The 11082-nt window shown below is 42.6% G+C and overlaps 1 protein-coding gene across 1 annotated transcript; it reads left to right on the forward strand.

Annotated features, from left to right (window-relative positions):
• The first annotated feature begins 200 nt into the window (after positions 1–200).
• Positions 201–4869, forward strand: LOC125510560 (uncharacterized). The gene is made up of 4 exons (XM_048675780.2): positions 201–519; positions 634–895; positions 2559–2626; positions 4459–4869. Exons 1-4 carry the CDS (start codon positions 385–387, stop codon positions 4720–4722), a joined length of 729 nt encoding a protein of 242 aa, XP_048531737.1. The 5' UTR covers positions 201–384; the 3' UTR covers positions 4723–4869.
• Positions 4870–11082: the final 6213 nt, after the last annotated feature.

Below are 11082 nucleotides of genomic sequence, written 5' to 3' on the forward strand. Positions count from 1 at the left end.
TGATGTTGGAGCATGGGGAACACCCCAAGGATGGATGTGAGCACATGATATTTTCCCATAAGTGATAACCGAGTGGTGTGTCTCTATTTTTTTAGAAGTTGCCAGCGACCGTGAAATGGAACCAGCGGCAGCAAGAATGAAAAAGGAAAGCTGGTAATGGAGGCCCAATAGTCAGTGGCCGTAACTCGAAATGTTCCCGATCCCATCGCCGATAAGAATACCCGTACCGAGGACGTGACAACCACGGCCACCACCTGCAAAGCAACCACCCGCCCGCCGACGATTCGATCCCCCTCCCCGGTTCACCCCAACCGCTCCGCCGCCGTCGCCGCCGCCGGAGAGGGGGAGGAAGGGCCGGAGGGGGAGGGGCTGCCCGTCGACGAGATGAAGGAGGTGGTGCTCCACGTGTACGACGTGACCAACAGCGACTCCGAAAAGACCAACAACACCATCCTCCAGATCAACCGCATCTTCAAGGACCGCATCGGCCTCGGCGGCATCTTCCACAGCGCCGTCCAGGTCCTCCACCCTGCGCCTCCCGCTCTCCCGGATCCCGGCGACGCATTCTGCCTGCGTGCTTACCCCCACCTCCTCCAGATCCCCAATTCTCATTTCCCGATGTGTCGCGTGCAGGTCTATGGCGAGGAGGAGTGGTCGTTCGGGTTCTGCGAGAACGGCAGCGGGGTGTTCAGCTGCCCCGTGAGCAAGAACCCCATGTACACATACCGCGAGCGCATCGTCCTCGGGGAGACGGAGTGCACCATAGCCACCGTGAACAGGATCCTGCGCGAGCTCAGCCGCGACTGGCCAGGGCACTCCTACGACCTCCTTTCCAGGAACTGCAACCACTTCTGCGACGTGCTCTGCGACAGGCTCGGCGTCCCCAAGCTTCCAGGTAAAGAATCGGAGGAGTTTTTTCTTTTGTTGCGAAATCGGAGGAGATTAGGAGCTTTGTTCTTCTGATTAGCCACTGTGGTAGTCAGTACCGATAGGTGGATTCCAAATGTATATCTGGCCCTGAAAGGATACCAAATCTCTGGTGGTAAAAGTAATTCACAACTTTGTTGATGCCACCGTACCGATAGGAGGATTCCAGTTTAGTTAATGAGATTGGATTGACTAGGAAAATAAACTGAAGTTGAATTGGATGCTGTTGTGACGCCGAGCCTTTCACAGAGAGTTTGGGGATAGTTTTCAGCCGGCAGATAGTAGTTAGAATGTCTGTTGATGCATTTCACCTTGTATCTTTCAACTACGTTGCTGGTTAATCGCAACCGTGAAACGGGAACCAGTAGCAACAAAGAAAAGGAAAGCTGGTAATAGGGGCCCAATTGTCAGTGACCGTAACTCGAAATGTTTCCGTTCCCACCACTATATTGTGTAGCTAATTTCTGTGGTGAAAGCCAAGGACATTTGCATATTGCTACTCAGCTATATAGGATCGGTCATGTTGAAGTGTTGAACTTGAACTTCAGTAGCGTAGTAGACTTGTTTGAGAGCCGATGATCGGTGGTGCACATTAAGCGGAAGGGATTGTGTTATCTAGAAGGTGTTAAATGTCTTGGGAGGAGAGTGGATGTGGCTGGAAAGAGTGGTGCGGGCTATAAGGACTATTTAGCTAATATTGCTTTCACTTGAAGGTGTCAATTGCCTTACAAGTAGAGGAGATTCACCTCAACATGATAGGACCGGTGCCCATGGCCTTTTAAGACCATGAGGAGCTATCTATCTTCCGCTGGAACTCTATATTTGTACAACTTGCAAGGCTCAGTTTACGTTGCTGAACTGTGCTGCCTGAAACTTGTTTTGTGATCTGGTCAGGAATGGTAAGACAAACAGGAAAAAAACTAGTTAACCAAATACTACCTCCGTCCCATATTAATTGACGCTCAAAAGGATGTATCTAGACGTATTTCAGTGCTAGATACATCCGTTTGAGCGTCAATTAGTATAGGATGGAGGGAGTAATAAATAGTCAAAAACTGGTTGGGCAAATGGGGTTATTGTAATCCACTACGCCTTACGTGGTCTAAGTGTCTAGGTTTTATGAATTCTGGAGCCTGGGAGCCCTGAGTTTTTCACCATTTAGGGTTATTAGCAGTCTAGCAGCCCATTTCCGTTTACTAGGGCCACGTGAAGTCAATTATGCTATGTTCGATTGGTTTTAGTGCGCTCGACTTGGAACATTATTTTTGTTAGTACTATTATAGTATGGAAATTGGGATGTCGGAAGATAAACTGCTGTTCCCTCACACCTGAAGCTCCTCACACCTGAAGCTTACTATTATAAGATGATTAACGTATAAAAAGTCTTTAGGATAAGATTACTAATGTATGAAAACTACATAGCGTAGGACTTGATGAGTTAACTTCGGTAAGCTAACTTGGATTATTGCATGAATTTTAAGCTATATGCCACTAGACGCCTTGAGTGATGGAGATATCACTTTCCCGATTGTTATCTGTCTTGCTAGCATGTAGTATTCCCATTCAGATTTGAAATGACTTAACAATCGATTTATTTTTATTTGGCTGACCTTGTATATTGAACCTTGCAGGCTGGGTTAATCGTTTTGCCAATGCCGGCGATACAGCTGTGGTGGTTGCTGAGAATACAGCAGTTAAGGTGTGTATTTAATCTGTTCGTATGTGCGCCAGTCCTTTTGTCTTCTGATAACAAAACTGTTGTATTCGTGGACTACTTCCATGCGCGATTATTTGCTGTGTTACACTATCCTAACTGTTATGAGTTTAGTTTGTTCTGCGTTGCATAGATATTTCATAACAGTATCTCAGCAGTACATCATTATTGCAATCTGCAAGTTAAGGGGCATATCGACAGAGATACCAGATTTAGGCCCTGCCCTCATTTTCAAATATGGTATTTCAAAGCAATTTATTTTTGTGATAGATGTGACAAATTGGCATCGCAATTGATTCATACCAGCCAATATCTTGGCATATAGGCAATTATGGTTTTCTTAATCCTTGACCTCATCATTAAATCAAGGATCATTGTATTACCTCCTACCTTTTTTTGTGTGACTGCATGGCATGCAAAATTAGGGTTGGTTTAGTGATAGCGAGTCGTCTATTTCCGCAGAATTTTAAACATTACTAGCACGATGCCCGTGCGTTGCCAAGGAGCCATTGGCTTAGGAGGTGGTCAAATAACGTTAGTGTCCTTGTGTCCATTGCACAATTTACGATTAGTAAAGATAGCAAAAATACGGCGAGGGGCATGCAATGTCAGAGAATTTCAAATGACCATAGTAGGTTGGGAAGAGGAACTAAAACCAAGATCGATTTTGAGTTGAAGTCACAATTTTGTGTTTGTTATTTGTGCCTTCTACAAAAAAGTTGGTCTCACATGAAAGTAGTGTGTTTATTTATTTATGATAGATCCCACATGTGAGTAAAGTATATTTGTTTATATCTCTTTTGGAAGATTGCTTGTTCCACATGTGGGGATGCTCGTATTTGTTTATTTGGAAAGGATGTTGGACCCACATGTGAACTCACCACCAACTCCAATCTTTATAAGTAGGAAATATTGTCTCGGTAAATTGAACATGCTGCACTGCATGTGATCGAGTGTTAGGGCCTGTTTGGTTCCCAGCCTAAGTTTGCCACACCTAACCTTAGTCATGCCACAACATCTTAGGCATGTGTTTGGTTCATTGCCACACTTCTCTAGTTATATGGTCCACATGTCATAGGCTCAATTTTTTTGCCAAATCTTGCCACACTTGTGGTGGTCATTTTGTTAGCCACACTTTTTGTGGCAGCCACACTTAGTGCCGGCAAGTCCTGAATGTCTGAACCATGCTGCCACCATATGAATGCACGGAATTCGCGGCCATGTTGCATAATTGTTTGTTTGACTTTGTACCCGTTGTTTTCTAATATTAATGTGATGGTACAAATAGATGTCAAAACTTCAGAAAAATGCATACTACAAGCAAGGGAAAATCAGTTTTTACCTAATCAGTTAAGATTTTGCCAAAAAAACTAATTAGTTTGGCCTTAGCATGCTTTCTGTTTTAGTCTCTGTTCATGCCATGTCCATCTTGGGTACTTGACTAATCTGAATGTATGTTTATTTGCTTTTTAATATTATAATTGGTGTTCTTCAATTGAACACAGTTAGTTTTAAAAGTAATGTTGCAATTCTCTGTTCTATTTGGTTGTCTCGCTCTTTGTTTCCCTGATTTTGGGCACTTTCTTTGTTCATATTTTCTTCATCAAGATGCTATATGCTCGCTAAATACCCTATGTGTTTATTAGTTTTTGTATTTCGTGCCTTTGGATTGAAGCTTTGAAATAACGTTTACGTGTACTGTTATGGGTTCATTGTTATTCACTTATTCCATAATTTTCCCATTATCTTGCTTATACATATTGTATTGATTATTCTCCTTGACATGATTTCTCTTGTTGCAACTTTATGTTTTGCAGTTCAGGCAGGCTAAAACAGAAATTGTCAATGCTAGTAGAGTAGCATATAGATTTATGGCAGGCCTGACTTCGAAAAACCAGGCTTCACAAGAGTCTCCTGGTGAACAAAATAGAGGCAGCCCTACTTTCCAAGGAACATGGTTCAAGAATGTTGTTTCAGCTGGCGCGAAGCCATCTACAAGCGGGTCAACTCCCTCACAAGAAGCTGATGATGCACCTCCCTTGCAGCACCAACAATCAGCAGAGCAACCAACAAGGTTGTAGTCGCTGTCACAGCAGGCCTACCGGCCGTTGTATTGAAATCTGTAGTGTAACAGTAGCAAACATTTGTTCAAACTTGTTTATTCATACATGAATCTATGTGTCTCTGCATTGCAACTGAAAGCATCAAATGTGAAACATACTCTTCTAGCTTGACAGGCTCACTAACCAGGCTGATAACTTCCGGAAGGTGCCCAAGAAAACATTTGCCTTCCATTTAACCTAGATGCGCTACTCATTAGTGACCATAGCTAAGGGAGTATGGGTGGCGCTGACGATTTGGTTGTTTAAATTAAACTGCCAAAACGTCCTATATTAAGGTCTTCTGGGATGTGGCTTTTAAATGCTTCAAGATCCTTGGAAGGCAGTCTTCTGGTACAACTATTGGAATTGGTTTGTTCGTAGATACACAGGATATACAGGCGGGTACACAGATTCAGATCCAAGCATCAACAGCAGATTCCCCTCTTCAGGCCAAAGCGCTTGCGCTACTTCTTCCGGCCAAAATCACTGTTTTGACTTTTTTTGTTGCCAAATCACAATTTAATCCCCTTAAAAAAACTGATTTGAACCTTTCTGGTGACATCATTCACCATGGCGTTTGAGTTGCATGGAAGACGCCATGGTCCATGGCATTTACCTCAGCAGGACATGGCGTCTCTGGTGTGAGACGAATTGCCACAGACCACGGCGTCTCTTTCCTCACCGAGTGTTTGCCTCTCGCCGAGGCAGCTGCGGGCAGAAGAGTGGATACCCATCTCCGACGAGCTGCTGCCTTCCATCTTTCACATATTCAGAAGCTCAATGGCATATAGCTGATAATGTGTGGTCATCAGCAGAAGTACCTTTCTATACTCAGCTCAAATGCTCCTGGTGTGAACAGTAAAAAAACTTGTTTTTGGAGCTCAAACCTGTTTTTGGATGTAATTCTTCAGCTCATAGGCATACTACTTGACTCCTCGTCCTTGTCATAGAAGGCATAAAAGGCAAGTCCCAGGAGTGTAGCCTATCTCTTGAAGAGATTTACCACACGTGTGTTTTCTATCTGTTTTTCCTTTTCAAGCACATGATTATTTTACCTTTTTATTTGTTTTACATTCAAAAAAGAAATGTAAAAAACATTGCAATAATTACTAATGCACAATTACTTTGTACTTTAAATCTTCATTGGATTTTTATTATTGAATCCCTCGAAGAGGTAAACGTGAATTGTTTTTATATATTGGTGGATTTACAAATATAGAAATGTAAGAAAAAATTTACGTATGTTCATTCAGGTCCACAAGCAAGCAGAAATCGGTGTGTATCTTCATTAAGTTTGTCTTTAAAATACCCCCCAAGAAACATTGTCTTTAAAATACACCATTATTAAAAATGCTGACATTAAAATACAACATTGTCTTTAAAAAACATTGTATCTTCATTAAGTGTGTACCTTTCTATATTTTGAATTTTAACATGTATTAAAAGTATTTTTTATTTACAATAATAATCTAGAAATATGTTAACTAAATGTTCAACGCGTTTTGAAAATGTAAGAATAATTTTAAAAAATAATTTTATTAATACATGGTGAATTTTCTAAAAAGACATAGAACATTTTTTTAAATGCATGAAGAATATTTTTTAATAATACATAGATTTGTTTCTAAAATAGCGCTGAACATTTTTCCAAATGAATGATGACATTCTTGAAAATACTTCATAATCATTTTTTTAAATGCACTATTTTAAAAAAAGTTTCATGGAAAATTTATTTGTTCTTGCATTTATTTTGTCAATGAGGGAAAAATCAAAATCAAAAAATGAAATGGGAAACAAACATGAACTTGGAAATAGATATAAATCAAACCGATAGGGAACATACATCAGGAAAATCGCTTGAAGAGGTATGATACATTACTGGGGCGGCCAAACTGTGCATGTTGTAGGAGAGTTCGAGCGATGCATAGCAAGGCACGAGCTATATCTCACCTATAGCAAGACATAAACTTCTCACGCCTAAAGCATTTTCCGGTGGCAATGGTACTGGGTCGGCTCATTGATACGTCTTCAATGTATTTATAATTTTTGATTCTTCCATGCTATTATATTATCTATCTTGGATATTTTATATGCATTTATATGCTATTTTATATGATTTTTGGGACTAAGCTATTAACCTAGAGCCCAGTGCCAGTTTCTTTTTTTTTCCTTGTTTTTGAGTTTCGCAAAAAAGAATATCAAACGGAGTCCAATTGACCTAAAAATTTACGGAGATTATTTTTGGAAAATATAAAAAATACTATAACGAAAAGATACCGGAGAAGAGTCCTGAGGCCACTACAAGGGTGGAGGGCGCCCCCCTAGGATGCGCCCCCTACCTTGTGGCTGCCTCATGGGTCCTCCTGACTTGTTCCCGATGCCAACACCTCTTATATATCCCCAAACCTCCAGAATAGAATCTAGATCGGGAGTTCCGCCGCCGCAAGCCTCTGTAGCCACCAAAAACCAATCGAGACCCTATTCCGGCACCCTGCCGGAGGGGGGAATCATCACCGGTGGCCATCTCCATCATCCCGGCGCACTCCATGACAAAGAGGGAGTAGTTCACCCTCTGGGCTGAGGGTATGTACCAGTAGCTATGTGTTTGATCTCTCTCTCTCTCTTGTGTTCTTGATTTGGCACGATCTTGATGTACCGTGAGCTTTGATATTATAGTTGGATCTTATGATGTTTCTCCCCCTCTACCTTCTTGTAATGGATTGAGTTTCCCCTTTGAAGTTATCTTATTGGATTGGATCTTTAAGGATTTGAGAACACTTGACGTATGTCTTTGCATGTGCCTATCTGTGGTGACAATGGGATATTCACGTGATCTACTTGATGTACATTTTGGTGATCAGTTTGCGGGTTCTGTGACCTTGTGAACTTATGCATAGGGGTTGTCACACGTTTTCGTCTTGACTCTCTGGTAGAAACTTTGGGGGCACTCTTTGAAGTTCTTTGTGTTGGTTTGAATAGATGAATGTGAGGTTGTGTGATGACATTGGAGTATCTAGGTCACATTAGGGTTTTGGTTGATGTGTGTCTTAAGGTGTTATTTTAGTACGAACTCTATGGCTGTTTGTGAATAGCCCAATAGATCGATCAGAAAGAATAACTTTGAAGTGGTTTCGTACCCTACAATAATCTCTTCGTTTATTCTCTGCTATTAATGACTTTGGAGTGGCTCTTTGTTGCACATTGAGGGATTGTTATATGATCCAATTTTTTATCATTGTTGAGAGAACTTGCACTAGTGAAAGTATGAACCCTAGGCCTTGTTTAGAAGCATTGCAATGCCGTTTTCGCTCACTTTTACCACTTGCTACCTTGCTGTTTTTATATTTTCAGATTAGTAAAACCTATATCTACCATCCATATTACACTTGTATCACCATCTCTTCGCCGAACTAGTGCACCTATACAATTTACCATTGTATTGGGTGTGTTGGGGACACAAGAGACTCTTTGTTATTTGGTTGCAGGGTTGTTTGAGAGAGACCATATTCATCCTACACCTCCCATGGATTGATAAACCTTAGGTCATTCACTTGAGGGAAAATTGCTACTGTCCTACAAACCTCTGCACTTGGAGGCCCAACAACGTCTACAAGAAGAAGGTTGCGTAGTAGACATCAAGCTCTTTTCTGGCGCCGTTGCCGGGGAGGTTAGTGATTGAAGGTATATCTTTAGATCTTGCAATTGAATCTTTTAGTTTCTTGTTTATCACTAGTTTAGTCTATAAAAGAAAACTATAGAAAAATGGAATTGACGTTGCCTCATATGCTTCATCTTTATAATGTCTTTCGTGAAAATGATGGAAAGGAAAATTGTGCTCAAGTTAGAAGAAGAAGTCTATAAAATGTATATATGGTGTACACTGTGGGCCTCAACATCTACTATACAAAGACTAGGAGGTGGGCCAGGATATACAGTATACATGCAAAACCATATATTCAACAATCCATATACCTCATGGCATCGAATTGTAGTTTCCACACTTTTTTTTGAAAAGGGGCGCTTTATTACTTAAAAGGTTTAAGCATTACACCCGGTGAGGGAGTCCTGGATTAGGGGGTCTCCGGACAGCCGGACTATATCCTTTGGCCGGACTGCTGGACTATGAAGATACAAGATTAAAGACTTCGTCCCGTGTCCGGATGGGACTCTCCTTGGCGTGGAAGGCAAGCTAGGCAATACGGATATGTATATCTCCTCCTTTGTAACCGACCTTGTGTAACCCTAGCCCTCTCCGGTGTCTATATAAACCGGAGGGTTTTAGTCCATAGGACACAACAATAACATACAATCATACCATAGGCTAGCTTCTAGGGTTTAGCCTCTCTGATCTCGTGGTAGATCTACTCTTGTACTACCCATATCATCAATATTAATCGAGCAGGACGTAGGGTTTTACCTCCATCAAGAGGGCCCGAACCTGGGTAAAACATCGTGTTCCCTGTCTCCTGTTACCACCCGCCTTAGATGCACAGTTCGGGACCCCCTACCCGAGATCCGCCGGTTTTGACACCGACACCTGGCCTCTGCATAATTAAGATGCACACAGCCAAACAAAGTCCTCTCGTATAAACAAAAAATCAAAAGGCAGAATACAAAGAAACATGTAGAGTCCGTATAATGCCTAAAGCGAAGGTGGGCCAATCCTAAGATCATACTGCCACCCATGTTGGGTAAAAGTATCCCTTGACGTATCCTCCAATCATATACACACCTCCATAAATAGGTCTCAATTCTCCACGTGTTGTAGAGAGGACCATAAATGAAGAGTCCCAGTACATGTGTAGATATCTTGCATTAGAGAAGTACTTTTATCGTTAAAAACCTTATCATTTCTACACAACCAAAGCGACCAAATAACGACAAGCACTCCCACCCTTAGAGTTCTAAACCTGTGATCAATCCCATGTAACCAGTTGCCAAATATATTAGCAACACTAGAAGGAAGATACAAGCTAGAAGCTATCTGGATGACTGACCATATAGACCGAGGCAATTTGCATTGGAAGAATAAATGTTTTATTGTCTCATCATGATGACAAAAAACACATTGCGGAATTTCATGCCAATTCCTCTTGATAAGGTTATCTTTAGTAAAAATGACTCCACGACGAAGATACCATGCAAATATTTTATCTTAAGAGGTGTTAGGGCAAGTATCTCTCTAAGTAGTTTTGGTGATTGATGACAATGCTTTTGCGGTCTAATCATGTGCGTTGAGTATTTCATAGATTCATTCATTGGCACGAGACGATTCTTTCCCCTCGGAGTTTCAAGTGAAGACGGTGTAGTCTCCTTCGTTTCGGTTTTGGTGGACTTGAGTCGTAGGAGACACCGTACTATCAAGAGGGGGTCCGCATTGGAAAGGCTAGGGTGAAATCAACACATACACTTCCTTTTTGCACCCCCAACTCATTTCTTCACCTTGGAGTTTTCCGTTTCAACTGAAGTAGGGATTGTGAGGTGCTAGCGGTAGTATCTCCACCCTAGCGGTAGTGCTGCCTATGGTCCTCAAGCAGTAGTACCGCTGTCCAACAGCGGTAGTACCGCTCGGGTACATCGTCAGTAGTACTGTCCTGGTTCGGCACCGCTACCGCCTCGACTCAAGGGTGTCTCTCCCGTGTCGGGTTGTGCGGAAGTAGTAGCTGCAGTAGCAGCGGTAGTACCGCTCATGGGCGGTAGTACCACGGCTACCAACGCTTCTAGTGCCACCCCAACCCTCTCTCCCTCTTCTATTGCCTCTGCTCTCAGTCTCCGCGGTAGTACCGCTGGGGGTCGCGGTGGTACCGCTGCCACCAGCAGTAGTACCGCTCCATCGAGCGGCAGTACCACTCCGTGCGGGTTGAAGGGGGGTAACGGTTGGATAAGTTCCCCCCTATAAAAGGAGGTCTTCTTCTCCAAAGAGAACCACCTCTTCCCTCCCCAAGCTCCATTGTTGCTCAAAGCTCCATTTTCACCCGATCTCTCTCCCTTGCCAATCAAACTTGTTGATTTTCTAGGGATTGGTTGAGAAGGCCCCGATCTACACTTCCACCAAGAGAAATTTGATCCCCCCACTAATCCCTTGCAGATCTTGTTACTCTTGGGTGTTTGAGCACCCTAGATGGTTGAGGTCACCGCGGAGCCATATTCCATTGTGGTGAAGCTTCGTGGTGTCGTTGGGAGCCTCCGATTAAGTTGTGGAGATTGCCCCAACGTTGTTTGTAAAGGTTCGGTCGCCGCCTCCAAGGGCACCAATAGTGGAATCACGACATCTCGCATCGTGTGAGGGCGTGAGGAGAATATGGCGGCCCTAGTGGCTTCTTGGGGAGCATTATTATG

Source organism: Triticum urartu, chromosome 1A (assembly GCF_056163025.1).
Source record: "Triticum urartu cultivar PI428250 chromosome 1A, HENAU_Tu73, whole genome shotgun sequence".
Taxonomy (NCBI): Eukaryota; Viridiplantae; Streptophyta; class Magnoliopsida; order Poales; family Poaceae; genus Triticum; species Triticum urartu.